This window comes from Onychomys torridus, chromosome X, assembly GCF_903995425.1.
Source record: "Onychomys torridus chromosome X, mOncTor1.1, whole genome shotgun sequence".
NCBI classification, from domain to species: Eukaryota; Metazoa; Chordata; class Mammalia; order Rodentia; family Cricetidae; genus Onychomys; species Onychomys torridus.
Window position 1 is genome coordinate 100,025,388 of NC_050466.1, and position 17,984 is coordinate 100,043,371.

At 37.4% G+C, this 17,984-nt stretch overlaps 1 protein-coding gene across 2 annotated transcripts in view; it reads left to right on the forward strand.

The window, feature by feature from the left end:
• Positions 1-3,835: 3,835 nt before the first annotated feature.
• LOC118573724 overlaps positions 3,836-17,984 on the forward strand; it is a 65,139-nt gene continuing 50,990 nt past the window's right edge. For both annotated transcript variants that reach the window (XM_036174054.1, XM_036174055.1), the window contains exons 1-2: positions 3,836-3,908; positions 7,283-7,388. In XM_036174054.1, the coding sequence (XP_036029947.1) occupies positions 3,836-3,908; positions 7,283-7,388 (179 nt within the window). The remainder of the gene's footprint in view (positions 3,909-7,282; positions 7,389-17,984) is intronic.

Genomic DNA, 17,984 nt, shown 5'->3' on the forward strand with positions numbered 1-17,984 from the left:
GCTGAGAGCCTTTGGGATGAGGACTCAGAAGCTTCCAGTCTGAGGAAACAGATCACCTGAGGAACTAGCAAGGTGAGATAGCCATGGCTTGTTCTGCTTCTCTGATCTTCCAGCATTCACCCCAATAACCTGCCTCGGGTTTGATTTTATTAAAAGTACCTTTAAGATTCATACTACATTATGACTTATCATTATATCCATAGATCATTGCATCTCTAAATACCCTCTGAAAAGCTTCTATTTGCAGTAGATGGTGATTAACATAGTGACCCACAACTGACCAAGATTCAGAGTATAAGAGATTACAGAATGCCCAGCCTCAAATGAAAGGTATATACCAACCCTCCCATCTAAAGCCTTGTGGATCCTCTTGGAAAAGGCGGAAGAAAGAGTAGAAGAGGTAGAAGAGGTAGATGACTACATGGAAATATCTTTTGGACATGGCAGGACAGCTGTACACATGAATTCCCAGTGGTTGCAAGTGTATGCCCAAAAGCTCTGCAAAATCAAGCCCCATAAAATAAAATCTCAGTGTAGAGGAGGAGCTGGGATTACAATCACACCCCATCCCTGGAGACATTGCCAATTGTTGGTTGTGGGGAAAGAGAAAGACAGTTTTCTCTAAAAGTGTAACCCCTGGTAATTTGACCATGATCCAATAAATGACCACACACCCAATAATGTTTGGGAAGTACACATTTGTCTTGAAGGATTTAAAGATATAAGATGCAAAGATGTGTGGATAAAAAAAGGGAGGATGGATTTGGGAAGAGTTTGGGAAGGGAGATGAATACAATCAAAATAGGATGCATGGAACTCTCAAAGAACCAGTAAAAAAAAGTAAAGGTGTAATATATTTTCAAAGTAAAATATTGGATTTTAGTCTACATTAAATGGATACTATTTCTATGAGGAACTCCAAGCCCCATTTTAAAAATTAATTTCAATTTAAGTTTTCCATCAACAAATTGTAACTTCACATTTCAATGTATTTCCACAGGTGGAAACCCAATCAAGAAATATTATTACTACCTCCTTGTTCCTTGCCAGTTTTTAGTGGCTACCCCTCTAATGGCTATCAGCATTGATATATATAATTTTTAACTTATATTTGCTCTACTTTAAATTTTCTCTGTTCTCATCCTCGATCTAGATATTTATTGACTGTTTTTGATGTATTTAGTTCATTTAAGGATCAAGGCAAAAAATATATCATATGTTTATTCCAATGACAAACTTTTGCTCTGAATTTTATTAAATTTATTCCATGAAATAAAAAATAATAATAATAGCAGTAGCCACACGCAATGAGCACTTAGTATGATTCCCATAAGTGCAGTGTCACTTGTTTAAATATCTCAACAACTTATGAAATAGTTACTGTAAGTTCCACTTTTATTTTACTTCCTAATAATAATTTTTATTCTTTGAAAGTTCCATACATTTATACAGTGTATATTGATCATATCCATCTATTGCCACCTTTCTCCAACTCCCCTTAGTTCCCCCACCCCCATCACCTTACCAGTTTCATGTTCTCATTTCATTTTATTTTATTTTATTTGTTATCAATAACTCTGTGGGTCCAATTAGTGCTATAACTATACATACCAATAGGTGGCCATCCACTGTGACATGAGCAATCTATCAGTGGCCACATCCCCCAAAGTTATATTCCCTTTCCCATAGCCATCAACTGCCAATAGTTCTTCAGTTAGGGGTGAGAGCTCATCATTCCCTCCCCCATCCATGCTCAATTTTCAGCAGTCTTGATCTTGTACAGGTCTTGTGTAGGTCACCACAGCTTCTGTTAGTTGATGCATGCAATAGCCACATCATGTACAGAAGTCTGTATTTCATAGCTCTCCTACTCATCTGCTAGCTTACTTTCTTTTTGTTCTCTTTCTCTGATAGTCCCTGAGTCTTGAGTAGTGGGAGGTTTATACAGATGACCCATCTAAGTTTAGCAGCACTCAGAGTTCCTAATACCTGGCACTTTGAACAGTTACGGGTCACTAAATTAACCACTACCCATTGCAGAAAGAAGTTGTAGAAAACTGCTTGTAGAAGGCCCCAGGGACCTGTCACTAGACTATATAAGTAGAATTCTTGAATAACAACAGTAATTTGTAAGTTCTGAATCAAGGAAGGCTGGGATTTGTCTTAAAGTCCATTAGAAAATAATTGTGATGGCACATAACTCTAATCCTAACACTTGGTAAACTACGTTCACTATTGAGTTTGGGGCCAACTGGAGACATATAGTGAGTCTCTGTCTCAAAAGAAAATTGCAGTGAATAATGAAAAATGTTATTATTTGTAAATTTTGTTACAAATAACAGAATTTTATGTCTATTTTTGCTATATACAAGAACTTTGCTTTCACCATAATAGAATCAAACAAATAAAATTGCTTATACTCAAAATGAGTATTTATATTTTCATACTAATATACTAATATCATAAAGTATGTATCTAACTGCCATGGTATTATAAAATAAACAGCTTACTATTAAACTAATCAATAAAAATTTTTCATAATAAATAAATTATACAGAATCAGGGTGAGCAAAGTAGGTAAAATATTTTTATTCATGGTAACAGGAAGTTTACTCCTTGAGCTCATAGTATCGTCATTTTATTAATAGCCAGGAAGCAGGAGCAGGATATAAAATAAAAGAATGGATAAATTCCAAACAGGAAATAGTACATAAAATATATTTGCCAGTAAGCAGAAGAAATAATGGATTTTTGAGATATAAAAGGGTGATACAAGGTGAACTACAGTTTCACTTGGTAGAAGATATATAGCAGATCTAGACACTATAGTGTGAACTGTCATCCTGATTATGCAAACCTAAATCTGTGTGTGTGTGTGTGTGTGTGTGTGTGTGTGTGTGTGTGTGTGTGTGGTGTGTGTTTCTGTGTGTCTATGTATAAAAGAGAGGGCCAAAGAGAGAGAAAGAGAGAGAGAGAGAGAGAGAGAGAGAGAGAGAGAGAGAGAGAGAGAGATTAGGTTTTAGTGAGAAAGAAATACTGTGGAAATGTCCAAGCTTAAGAAATTAATACTGTCAATTGTACATTTACTTCATATAATAAAATCACACAAATTTCTATAAAGTGATGGTTGAAAAAATAAACAATGTAATTATATCAGTCTATAAAATGAACCTTAAATTTTTTCTAAGCCAGAAACTATATTTCTTTTTCTAAACATTGTCTGTTAGAGTGAAAAATTCAGTGTCCCAAATGATTTAATTTACATTTGCTGTCCTGACTAATACTTCCCTCTTCATCCCTTTATTTTCTCTTCCTCTCAGCTCTCCTTACCTGTTTCTGTCTTTATTACATTTTCTAACTTCTCTTTTTCTTATTGGCACTGCTACACACAATTGTGTCTTCTGATTCTTGCTTAGCAATCCGAGTAGCTATGAGGTCAGAGATCTCTGATTCTAAGCAGTGTTGAAAATTGTATTCATAGAAAGATGTTCCAAGTAAAGTTTCTACTTTGGCAATAGTAAAACATTATGAGACCTAGTATAAAGATAAACAGATAGTTTTAGGTAATAATACAGAGTTTGAGGATAAACACAAACAGTATACAATTCATACAAAAATCTTAGAAGCAGGAACAAGCAGGTCCCAGGAACCAGTAAGTCTACAATGAAAAGTTAATTAGTAATTTACACAGTCTGAAACGAAAAAGTTCAAAATCCATCTTCATGTATCTCCTATATAAGCCACTCACAATCTCTGTTTGCCAGCTGGATATCATAACAGCAGGAGATCTAAGTTCAGTTGTTAAGACTGCTAAGGGTTCTGCATTTGTCTCACAATGGCGGATTGCACATTCATGCTGACTCAGTTTCTGTTCATCGGCTGTTTTTTGATGGTACACTGCACACAACGTAAGAAATTTTTACTTGCTTTATTTCTATAGGTTGAAGACATAATGAATTAATTAGGTTTAAATGTCCAAGCCTAAGGAATTAACCAGCATTCTAATCAAAAGTTTTGCTATTAAAAATTTGCAATTTCTGGATATACCTCTTTTATTTGAGATGTTTACTTTCTGAAAGGATGTTTTTCTTCTGAAGCTAATGGGTTTCTTTCTGATGCTCTAGATAAACATGAAATATGAAAAATTTTGTAGGAAAATAAGTTAAAATTTTAGTTGAGTGGATGCTGGAAATAGATTTAGGCTACTTATATTTAACAATTTGTTTTTCACAATGTGTAAATGCTGTAATTTGTTTTTCAGAAAACTTTCAAAGTGCAATATATTAAGTTATATACTTATTTGTTTTAATAAAATCATATAGATTGCTATAAAGTGATGGTTAAAGAAATAGAGGATGTAATCATATGTGTCTATAAAATAGTCTAAAATTGTTGCCAAACCAAGAACTACATTTATTTATCTGAACATTGCCTGGTAAAAACAGATAGGGCTTAAATTTCCCCTAAACAGCAATATTTGGTTCAGTAATTGTGGTGGGGATTTCTGTAATGTGCAGTTAAAGGGTACATTTAGGTTAACTAAAATTGCTTTCATATTTAAAAAATGAGAATCAAATTTTCAGTATACTCTACTTATTTTTGGTTTTGCTTACAAATTCCATTATGTTTTGTGATGTTTCTCTTTTGTTCCTTTGAGTAATATATTTGAATAGCAAAATCAGGAAATGTTTGGTTTCCTTCTTATGGAATACCCAGGGTCCAGGGGCCTAGCTATATATGTCCTGCGTGGGATATCTGAGGGAAAAGGTCTACATACACCATGTTTTTATGTCTGTTAACTTTATTCCTCTAAGACAAAATTATATCAATTCAGCTACACCTCCACCAAGGCATTCAAGGCAGGAATAACTCTAGACATACCAAGCTCTATATCCATTTACTTTATTTCTCTGGGATGAAATCCTGTCTCCATAACTGCAGTTCCATCCTGCTCCCTAGCTCATAGTCCAGCTATCGACTAAACTCTTATGCTTCCAGCCTCATCTTCGTCCTCTGTATCCTCTTTCTCCATCTCTTCTCTTCTCTACTCTTGGCACTCAGAAAACTCTACTCAAGATCTGCTAACCCTCTACAAAACCACTGTCATCCTCTTTTCTCTCTGGCCATGCTGTTCTGTCCCTGTCTACAGAAGATGCCTGCCCTTTCCCTGGGCACACAGTTCCCTGCCTCCTCAAGAATGTTGTCTTACTTCTCACTTTGATATGCAAAAACCTCTTTTGTTCTCAGTCAAAATGCTCTGGAGAACCACCAGGCCTCCTCAAGGGGAAGGGATGGTCAGAGCTTCATTAGCACAAGAAACAAAGCTAGGTGTCTCTGCCAGCTTGTCTCCTAACCTCAGCAGGGCTATTAGTAATTTAGTGTGTTCAGCAGGTCTGGAGAGCTGAACTGTTTACCAATTGGTAAAAATCAGAAGACAGCTAGAATATTAAAAGCTGGGTAACACCAAATATTCATAATAAATGGCTTTGCCTTTTTACAGAACCTTGGCTAGTCAAAGTTCAGCTTTAATACACAGCTGAATCTCTATGATATATTTTTGCAGCCTACAAGAACTTCTGGGTTCTACAAGTCTGATCTTCATTATCTACCATCTCCTAGGGCAAACAGATTCAGACAATTGTGAGATCTCACTCTATAAATACTTTGTTTTTGTGTCTGTGCTGGTGGAGGATCAAAATAACTCACCATTTGGTGGGGGAATTAAGATTTTTGTGCTTTATGGGTCCTATGATTTGTAACAAGCTTTCTTCACTTGTTTTCAGACTCTAACCTTTTCCTCAGTTCTCAGTGGGAATGAGTTACTGCAGCCATAAGAATAAGTCTATTGGAGGCCTTGAAAAAAATCATTATATATTGGGGCTGACGTGCCTGTTACTCTCAGTGGCTTAGTAGTTGGGGTACTTTTTAAAACATTATTTTTGAAAATAGATTCTTCTCTCATACAATACATCCTGATCACAGTTTCCCCTCTCTCCACTTCTCCAAGCTCCCTGTCTCCTCCCTTCTGCCCCCTATCCACTCCTCCTCTGTTTCCCATCAGAAAAGAGCAGGCTTCCAAGAGACAACAGCCAAACACAACAAAACACACACTGAGACAGGGCAAAAGCCCTCACACTGAGGCTGGACAAGGCACATCAACAGGAGGAACAGAGTCCCAAGGGCAGGAAAAAGAGTGAGAGATAAATCCAATGGCTTCTTTAATCTACCTGTGTATATCAGTGTTGTTTTACAGGGAAGGGGATGCAGTTGTTTTTCCAGGATAATAAGAATAAATTGAGGTTAAGAATGCCAGTTGTATACTGCCTCTGCCTTTAGGTAGGATGCTTTTGTTTCTTAACCAGAAGAGTATACTCAAATTTTGTATGAAAAAACACTAGCCTGGCCTGGAGTCAGGAGACAGCAAGAGGTAGGAGCTTAGGGCTTGGGTCCAAGGTTCCTTTGTAGTTAACCTTTGGCCCTGGCCCTGACTTGTTTTCCTGACAGATTTGGCCTCTCCTGCTCTTCCTTGTGCCCTCCTCAGCTGTCACTGCAAACACTCACTCCACTCTCTACCTTCCTTGCTGATGCTGAAGCATCACGGGACCAATTGCTATCTATCGTGGCCACTTGGATGTCAGTAAATAGCAGCTGAAGCAAAAAAAAAAAAAAGAATAAAAAAATAAAAAATAAATAGAAGAAAGAAAGGAAGGAAGGAAGGAAAAACATTATATACATTATATAACCTTTTGCCCATAATTCTATGGGTCAACTTTATAAAGCCATATTTTCAAAATAAGCAGTATAAAATGTATAAAGAAAAGATATTTGGGCCTAATCCTTATCAAGATAATGTTTGGAATTTTTTTGTTTGTTTGTTTTTTGTTTTCGGTTTTTTTTTTGTTGTTGTTGTTGTTTTTTGAGACAGGGTCTCTCTCTGTAGCTTTGTGCCTTTCCTGGAACTTGCTTTGTAGCCCAGGATGGCCTTGAACTCACAGAGATCTGCCTGCCTCTGCCTCCCGAGTGCTGGGATTAAAGGTGTGCGCCACCACCACCTGGCTCATGTTTGGAAATCTTAAAGTAGCATAAACTTATTTTCATTTTTGTGTTTTAAAATTCTGTTTTTTTCTTTAATGAAAATATAGTTTCATTATTTTCCCTCCCATGTCTGCTCCTTCCCACATGCGCAATTTTCTTCCCATTCAGAACTTTGGACATGTGTAGTATGTATAGTTGAAACATTTTTTCCTGTGGTTGAGATGGTTTTAAATTTTACTGTTTACAGCCAACTGTACATCTGTGAGAGACTTTGATGATTGTCTAGGAAACACAACAGATTTCTGCCCAAAGGATATTGTCTGTGCATGTAAAGATGAAAAGCCTTTCTGCAAGTAAGTAGTATTTATGCTGTAGAAGAAGGAAACATAGTATATTGTAAATAATTTTTTCTGTTTTTATTTGTTTGGTATATACAATGATGTAACACTTGAAAATAATAAAGTAATCAGAAACAGCTCCCATGCACATGGAACAATGGTTGTGGTCTTCCTAGATGCTTTCTTTTGAATTTATGAGATTAATACCATTTAGACTTGCTTTCCACAGATAGTCATTTTGCAGCTAGATTATATATATTCTTATTAAACTATTTTATAATTCTAACAAACAAGGAAAAATTAGGTATGTATCATTTTATTCAGTAATGAATAAAGGTCTTTTGTTTGTAAATCTAGATATGATTTAGACATACTATGACATGTGACAGGCTTTCATTTTTCAAGTTTTTAAAGCATAAATGTATGTTGAGTCATAAATTTTTATTTTAAAATTCAAACAGATTTTCTATTTTTTCTAACCATACAAATAAGAGTGGTTGGAAGAAAAGATAGTATATGAATAAGAAAGCTTGCCTCATTGACTAAAAAAGAGGATAGATAGCCAGGGAGGACCAATAATGAAAATGAATAATAACATCACCATGAATAGACAAAGGCTCTGAGGTTTAAAAAATTTTACAGTTGGAGAAATGCAGATAGACTATGCTGTAGACATTACAAATGACTATTCTTTCATTTCCATATATGTACTATATTATCTCTCTTCTTTATACAGATGTATTCAATGAATCAATCATTGAGTAGAAGTGTTTGCCTAGTAATACAAAATACTGGAATCACTGAAAACAATGAAAAATGATTTTAAACAGTAAGGCATTGAAGTTGACCCTGGTGGCATGTACATGTATTCTCAGCAATTCTGAAGTTGGGGGCAGAGTGACCACTTATTCTCATGGGTTTCAAGGTACTCTTGCTGCAAAGTAGCAAGAGCCATATCTCAAAAACAGTAACAACAAAATGAAAACCTTGCCTTTTTTCTGCTTTCATTGAACATAGACTACTTTCTCATACAATATATCTTGATTACCGTTTCTCCTCCCTCTATTCCTCCCAGTTCCTCCCTGCCTCCAATCCCCTCTGGATCCACCTCCTTTCTGTCTCTCAGAAAAGAAAGGGCTTCTGAGAGTATACAACAAAACATGGTAAAATAAAATGTAACACGATGAAGGAAAAACTATCATTTTGAAGTTGAACATGGCAACCTAACAGGAAGAAAAGAGTCCCAAGGGCAAGCACAAGAATCAGAGACCTACCCATCATTCTCACAGGAGTCCCATAAAAATGCTAAGCTAAAAGCAATAATATATATTCAGATGACCTGGTACAGACCCATGAAGGGTCTGTGCTTGCTACTTCAGTCTCTATGAGTTCATATGAGCCTTACTTAGTTGATTCAGAGAGTCTTATTCTCCTGTTGTCCTCAATCCCCTCTGTCTCTTAAACTCTTCCCATGTCCTCTTCTTTGGGATTCCCTGAGATTCAAGGAGAGGGATTTGATGGAGATATCCCATTTAGAGCTATGTGTTCAAAAGCCTCTCTGTGTACTGTCTGGCTGTGATTTTTATATTTGTTCCTTTCTGTTTCAGGAGGAAGCCTCTTTGAAAATGACTGTTGGGGTTGGCTCTATTATGTTGCTCATGTGAGGTGCAGAATCTGCTCTCCTGAGTGTTGTAGCTGGTGGTGGGCAGGGGTAGCTCTAGCATCCTTTTGACCTCAAGGCCAGCTCTCTCACCTGCCTTAGGTGTTGATTGGGAGGGGAGACTTCTCTCTGCCACCCATGCCACCATATCCTGATGAGGGGCGGGCCAGGTCTCCCATGCTCACTTTCTTGGGTCATCTCACCTGTGTCCAGATCAACAGGATCAGCTCTGCTGTGCTGCCCTGATGAGTACAGGTCCCACTAGCCTGAGTATTCCAGCTGGTAAAAAGGTCAACTTCCCTGCCAGCTGGAGGTGTTAGGGTCAAGGGGGAAGGAGGGAATGATAACCTTTGTTAAAAAAATTAAAATATAATGGCATCATTTCTCCCAATTCCTTCTCCCAACCCCTTCCATCCCTTTCTCTACCATTTTAAATTCTTGACCTCTTCTTCCTTATTATTATTACCTCTCAAATATTCTTTTAAGAATAAAGTGGTAATAAACAGCATATTGTAAAATTATACCAGGGAGTAAGAAGTAAATGTAATAATTAACAAAGGACTATACATTAGCAATTTTATAATTTTAATAAGATATTTTAAATTGATTGTAGGATTATGGAGGAAATTATTCAACATTTTGACTGATAGCTAACCATACTCTTTCTCCCTAATCTTTATTATAGTTACCCCACCTCATTTGTCCTAAAAAAGAGTTTAAACTTTTTATTTGTCACATCATATTAAGGTTATACATATTTGAAGGTTTTCAGCACTAAGTTGATAAGAATTACATCAATTTATTTTCCTATTGGATCTCATCTTGGACCATAATAGCACTGGGTTTTGGGTTTCCCAACACAAATAGACCTTTCACTTTCTTTCATTGCCCACATTTTGGAACTACTTGGTCTTTACATATGAGGACTGACCAAGGTGCAATGATACCAAAGAAAGAGAGGCAGAAAGTAATATGATTGCATAGAGGTCTAGTTACTAGAGATTTGTTCATGGCAGCGTGCCACTTAGGTAACAGTAAGACTGGTTGGATCTTCACAATTTGGTTCAGGAGGGGAGAAAATATGGGTAGAGGCAAAAATGACTTGATCAAATGTAGAATTGACTTGATCTATAATAAGCTAACATTGAGTTAAGTCATTTCTGTGGCCAGGATAATTTGTAATACTCACCATATCTCTAGACTGTATTTTTTCCCAATTATAGTTTGTTGGGAAGCTATGCAGACAAAACTGAGTTATGATACTCTGGAATAATTGTGGTAGTTAAGAATCAAAATGATTATAATAATGTTAAGCTCAGTTCATGCTTGCCACTCCTCATTATCATCTTTTATATTCTCACATGCCACCTCTTTCCTTAATGTGCCCTGATCATTCAAGATGTACTGCACAGGTAATATAGTGTAGCCATTTGTCAAACTTGTAAGTAGAATTTACAGTAACATTAGATTCATATACACAGAAAAGACTGGGCAATTCTGATAATAAAAATAATCATTTTCCCCCATTAAAAGCTACAGGAGCCAAATCATTGTCTTATCACTTTTTCTATAAGATAAACATTTGTTGATAATATTCCTCTCAGGGAGAGAAATTATATCCCTACGCCAAAGGTCCAGATGACAAAGCAGAATTCACCAGAGTTCACTTTGAGGAAACAATGAGTTTATTGGAATTACTTACAGACCATAGGTGAGGGGTTACTTACAGAGTGTGGATGCTCCTCTTCAAGAGGATGTACTTGGAAAGCCTTTATCCAATAGGGAAGAAAGCTTCCCTGTAGCCTCATAGCTGGTGTCCTTTTCCCCTGCTCCTCCTGGGCTTTTATACTCTAGCTCTCCATGAGGCCATGTACAATTAAGGCAGAATTATGTACAACAGGTGGTAGGGATTAGTTAGACATTTGGGTGAGGGTCCTGTGACACTCTCTGTTCCTCTATGAAGGGATATCAACAGTCAACAAGCCCAGCTGGAATAATCTTTTGTAATGGGATTTGGATGAACATGCAGTTCCTTGGATCAGAAGGCTGTCACTCAAGATAATACCTAATAAAGTATTGAGATTCTATAGACTACAGCATTAACAATAAAAACAGCAAGGTTTTAGTTATGGATGGAACAGTAAATGTTCAGTAGCAAATTGTAAAGGTAACAGTGTGCCATCCATATACATTTAAACAATGCTGTGCAATAATTCCTGTTAGACAATATGCTGGCAGGTGTAGTGGAGCATATAGCACATGTTGGCCCACATGATGGAGCCTGTGAGTAGTGCCTAAAACTAAATATGAAGTGCCATACTAGGTTAGGAAGGCAGCTGTAGTATTTTCAGAAAATTTCTCAAATGTATTTTCTTTGACTCACTCAGTATGTAAGCTAGAGATTTTTCACACAGTGGCAAAAATTAGCTGATGATTACAAGGAGATGATGCTATGCATAATCTCACTGAATTATTGTTTTACTGAATATATTGCTTTTTGTGTTCACAACAGACACATTTTACCTATTTGTTAACTCTGATTTGTATCATCTACAACTAAAGTTTGGACATAGTTCTTTGGATCAAAAGCCAAAACACAAAACCAAGCATAAGAGGCAGGCCTAGTGGCTACACAAGGGTTTCAGTTTGTTAGTGGTTCTTCAAGGAATTCAGTCCAGCTAAACAAGATGAATTTGTCCAATGGAACTTATTTATTTGGTTTTTTTTTTAAGAAAAATTTTAATTCATTTTACATACCAATCACAGATGACCTTCCTCCTTCCTCCTGCCCCTCCAGCCTCCCCCCTAACCCACCCCCCATTTCCTCCTACAAGAAGGTGAGGCCTCCTATGGAGAGTCAACAGAGCCTGGAACGTTCAGTTGAGGCAGGTCTAAGCCCCTCCCCCTACCTCAAGGCTGTGCAAGGTGACCCACCATAGGTAATGGACTCCAAAAGGCTGGCTCATGCACCTGGGATGGATCCCAATCCTACTGCCAGGGCCCCCCCAAGCAGATCAAGCCACACAACTGCCTTGCTTATGCAGAGGGCCCATCCAGTCCTGTGGAGGCTCCACAGGTGTTGGTCTAAAGTTCATGAGTTCCCACTAGTTTGGTCTAGCCATCTTGGCAGGCCTCCGCATCATGATCTTGATGCCTCTTGCTCATAGAATCTCTCCTCTCTCTTTCCACAACTGGACTGGCGTATCCCATTAATCAGATTGTTAAATGCCCTGTCATCATGGAGCCTTTCTCCAGTAACTTATGGAAGCAGATGCAGAGATCCAGGTATTTGTTTTTTTAAGACTTAATTTTTATTTCATGTATATGAGTGTTTTGCCTGCATGTATGCATATCAAACCTGTGTAGTGCCCACAGAAGCCAAATGAGGAAATTGGATTTCTAGGAACTGGAGTGACAGACAGATGTGAGCTTCCACATAAGTACTAGGAACTGAATCCCAGTCATAATCTTTTTTTTTAAAAGATGTATTTATTTTTATGTGCATTGTGTTTCACCTACATGGATGTCTGTATGAGGGTGCCAGAAACCCTGGAACTGGAGTTACAGACAGTTGTGAGTTGCCTTGTGGGTGCTGGGAATTTAATCTGGGTCTTCTGGAAGAGCAGCCAGTACTCTTAACTACTGAGCCATCTATCAATCCCCTCCCCTTTTAGAACCCTAGTTCCTCAAGAAAAGCAAGTGCTCTTAATTGCTAAGTCATCTCTCCAGCTCCGTATGTTTTTGGTTAATGAACCTGTTTTGTTTTGTTTTTTATTTATTCTAGCTCTGGTTCATGAGAGATATATAGTAGATAAAAGTTCCCTGGCACAATATTGGTCATGATGCCCTGCAGAATGAATGCCCAGGCCACTGTTGACTTGGTACAGGTACCAATGTGACACACTTATATTTTAAATACCTCTGAACCTGGAAGTGTCATTACACTGTTTTATATGCCATTGTGCCATCCAAGATGTGACACCTCAGTACAACTGCTATTATAAATAAACCAACTACTGCCAACAGCTATTACAAATAACTAGTGCTCCAAGCCCAGGCCCTTGTGATACTACCAGACATACTACCCTGCCCATACAACTCTGACCATTAGCTGGTCTGCTTTTTTATTTTACTCTTAAAATGGGTAGCATCAATAGTGAGTTGTACTATAGTGTTAGTCCAGATGTTTGGCTTCCCACTCTTCAACCAGATTTATAGTGTTAGGAATGTGTCTCCAAATGTGGGGTGGGCTTTAAATACAATTGAAAGTGGTGTTAACTCCATAACATTTGTGCCGCTATTACACCCATTGGCATATCTTGTCACACCTGTCATTGCTATAGTTTACAACTAGGTAAAACTGGTCATGATTTTTTCCCCCACAGCAGATTACACAGTACCTTCTGGTACCATGAAACCTAGCCATTCAAGAAAGAAGTTTCCAATCATCATCAACATGATTTTTCTATATCCTATAATGAAAGTATGTAGTTTCTTCAATAATAAAGTCTGACCACCAAGTTCTGGTTGTCACCAAAGTGAAATATTAATAGCCTGTATTGTTTTGGGATTTTTTTGGTCACCTCTGACAAACAACCTGAGGGGAAATATCCCACACTTGGCATTGGGCTTTTAATTTGGCAACCTTTGGCTTTTAGAAAGAGTGTAATTCATTCTCTCTCTCTCTCTCTCTCTCTCTCTCTCTCTCTCTCTCTCTCTCTGTGTGTGTGTGTGTGTGTGTGTGTGTGTGTGTGTGTGTAAGTATAAATATAGCTTATTATATAGCTTTTCAAACATTCTGGCTTTTTTTTTAATTCAGGGTCTCACTATGTAGTTCTGATTGGTGTCAAACTCCCTATGTAGACAAGGTTGGCTGCAAATTCAGAGAGCAGCCTGCTTCTGCCTCTCAAGTGCAGAATTAAAGGCATGTACCACCATGTCTGGCTCTCCAAACATTCTTAATATTTGTTAGTCCATCTCTTACCCTCTCCTCTGCCCTATTCCCCCATCCATTTCTCCAACTAAACCTCCATTACCCTTATCCCCCATTTCATATAACCAGTGTTCTACTATGCCATTATCTTAAGATATTTCTTTTTCCTCCCCATGGTCTTTTTCTGGTTTCCTAGATTCTACAAGCCCTCCAAGGTAGGCATACAGATCTAAAAATTTGATGGCAATCCATGAAACACTCCAACTTTAAGTAGGTGGGATGAAGACAAGAAACTAAGAAAGATATTTAGAGATAAACAATGAGATAGAAAAAATGCATAAATAAAATAATGTTCTGGAAGTTAAGTGAAAATTCAATGAAGGGAGAGTGATCAGCTATGTTAAATGTTGCTGATAGGTTAAGCAAAGTGAGTGCTTAAATTAGCTTTAGCACCATGTGGCTAGGGATAAGAAATGAATGAGCTCAAGGAGTCCAGTTGAAGAGAGAGAGGAGGGATAATATGAGCAGGGGGGGGTCAATATCATGATGGGGAAACCCACAGAGATAGCTGACCCAAGCTCATGGGAGCTCACAGACTCTAGACTGACAGCTAGGGAACATGCATGGGACCAACCCAGGTGCTCTGCGTATTATTGCCTAGCTTAATAGTCATCAGAGAGGCTTCATCCAGCAACTGCTGGAAATAGATTCAAAGGACAGCCATCAAACATTAGGCAGAGCTTGGAGAATCCTGCTGAAGAGAGGGAGGAAGGATAGTAGGAGTCAGAGGGTTCAAGGACATCACAAGAAATCCCACAGAATCAACTAATCTGGGATGATGGGAACTCAGAGAATGAACCAGCAACCAGGGAGCCTGCATGACACTGAACTAGGCCCTCTGCATATATGTGACAGTTGTATAGCTTGGTCTTTTCATGGGACTCCTTACAGTGGGAACAGGGGCTGTCACTGACTCTTTTGCTGCCTTTTGGGATGCTAGTCCTCATACTGCATTGCCTTGCCCAGCCTTAACACATGGAGAGTTGCTTAGTCTTACTACAACTTGATATGCCTTTGATATTCATGGGATACTTGTCCTTTCCTGAACAGAGAAGGAGGAGTAGTGGTTGGGGATTGGGAGGCAGAAGGGAGGTGTGGAAGAGTGACTAGGAGGAGAGGAGGAAGGGGAAATTGCACTCAGGATGTAAAAATAAATAAATTTTGAAAAAGAATGAAATATTATTTCAGAACATAGTCAGAAACAGTTATTATTCTAAATATTTGAAATATTTATTTGTATTGAATTCTCACATTAGTCTTGAGTAGTATATAAAATTATTTGGTTCATATTGTCATTATGGAATAAAATCTTTATATAAATATTAATTTATTTATTTGACACATGAATCTCTGTATTTATCATGTAAAGTGTGGTATTTTAAAAACACATACAAGCCGGGCCGTGGTGGCACACACCTTTAATCCCAGCACTTGGGGGCAGAACCAGGTGGATTTTTGTGAGTTTGAGGCCAGCCTGGACTACAGAGTGAGTTCCAGGAAAGATGCAAAGCTACACAGAGAAACCCTCTCTTGAAAAACCAAAAAAAAAAACAAAAAACAAAAAAAACCCCACATTCATTGGACCAGTCTACTCTGGTGACCAGCCTAGAAAATAACCTAGCTGTCATCATAGAGCCTTTGTCCAGTGATAGATGGAGGCAGATACAGAAACCCATAGCCAGGCACCAGGCTGAGCTTTGGGAATCCAATTGATGAGAGAGAGGAGAGATACTGTAGGCGAAGGATGTTGAGATCATGATGGGAGAATGTGCAGAAATAACTGGCCACACTAGTGGAAGGCCATGAACTGTGGACTGGTGGCTGTGGAGCCCCCATGGGACTGGACTAGGCCCTCTGGATACGGAAGATGTTTGTTTGGCTGGAACCGTTTGAGGGGCACCCAGGCAGCGGGATCGGGATCTGTCCCTGGTCTATGGGCAGGCTTCTGGAATCCGGTGCCTGTGGTGTGACACCTTGCACAGCCTTGGCGCAGTTGGAAGGGGCTTGGACCTGCCTAGGCTCAGTGTGCTGGGCTCTGCTGATTCCCCATGAGAGACCTCGATTTGGGGGATGTGGGGATGTGGGGTGGCTTGGGAAAGAGGGCTGGGGATGGGAAGAGAGAGAAGGGGGGTCTATGGATAGCATTGGAGTGAGTAGAAATTTTCTTAATAAAAAAATGAAAAAATAAATAAATAAAAGAAAAACAGAATCACTGTCTCAACATCCAATCCATTTGTATTTTGAAAACTCAGAGAAAATATTTATCTATCCTATCTTTGTGAGTCCAAAGTTTTATACCTAATTTTTTTTATAACTATAAGTTTAGCTGACTGGACAGTCACCCAAAGTTCCTCTGCAATGTTGAAACATCCAATTCTGGCCTATAGACCTGGCATATCTGACAGACTTTCCTGTAAGTAAGAAATTCTGAAGGACTGTCCTACCTTGTCTTAGCAAAGTTTGGCAGTTACCTTTCTTGCAACCTGCTGGTCCAGTTTGGACAGTATATTGCCAACAACAACAATTGAGGCAAGAGCAGTTTTGTGTCCAAATGGCTAGCTTTTGCCATAAAGGAAGCAAACTCCATACAGAGGTTCTTTGATGCCCATCATCTTCCTTTGAAGTAAATTGGTGTTTCCAGGAACAGATGTGTCTCACTGTCATAAAAAGACTTATGTTATTAAACATACTAAATGCCATATTCTAAAGGTCTTTAAAGTGTTTGAAGATCATATATGCATCTAAATGTATTTGTGTTGACCTTGAAAACATACCTAACATGAATGTAAATTTGACTATTATAGATGACTATTAATCTGTATTTTAATTATACATTGCATTTTTAAATGAGCTACATAAAATAAACACAATATACCAAATAAGAGTAGAAATATATATACAGTAGAACAGAAATAACTTTAAATTTGTATCAATAAAAAATATAAAAAAATCTATACCAATATAAAATTTAAAAAAAATACACTGCAATATGGTTAAATCTAGTTAATTATCACATGCATGACCATTTTTGGTGAGAACATAATAGCCACTCTCTTAGAATTTTTCAAGATGATAATATACAATGATTAAATACATTAATCATGCTGTAAAATCAATGTTTCTTATTTAATAATAATTCTATATTTTGACCAACAACTTCTCAATGTAATCCACATTTTTTATCTCATTCACTAGAAGCTGTATAAGAAATATCTGCATTAGTTGGAGAATATATTAATGGTATCAATCCCCTTAACCCATCCCACTTCACTTAACCTCATAGCACTTCTCAAATTTAAGCATGGTAGATAAATTACTAATTTTGCTTACTTTTTTCTACTTCTTTCTGCTATATTGTAAGTTAATTGAGCACATTTATCATTTTGTTTTACTCAGTATATTCTCAAATATTGAGAATATCAAATATTCAGATATTTTCAAATATCTGGAATAATATGTAGGACATAGTAGATATGTGTTGAATGAGGGAAATATTATTATAAAATAAACAATACATTTGTTATTTATTGCTAGGCTAAAGAGAAATATATTCTCACCAAAGTCTTTTTCCAGAAAGAAACATATGCAGATGGATATGATATATGGAAACTTTGACTTTCTTAAATGGATGAAAGTATATTACATATTAAAAGGCACACCTTATAAGTAGATGACTATTAATTTGAAACTGGCAAATACATTTTCTTAAAGAATCATAGATCATCAGTGCTATAAAAGATTATAATAACCATCTAATAAATTCCTTCATGTCAACCATGCAGTAATATTTAATGTATTGGAACAACACAAAAGGCCACAAGTAGCTTACTTATTAACCACCTTTATTTAACAATGGGTAATCTCCTATCAGTCCTTTAGGAGACAGTGATGAAATCTCTAAAGTTAGCAAACTCTTCCTTTAGTCACTCCCAGAGAGGCATGATAAAACCCATTCTCC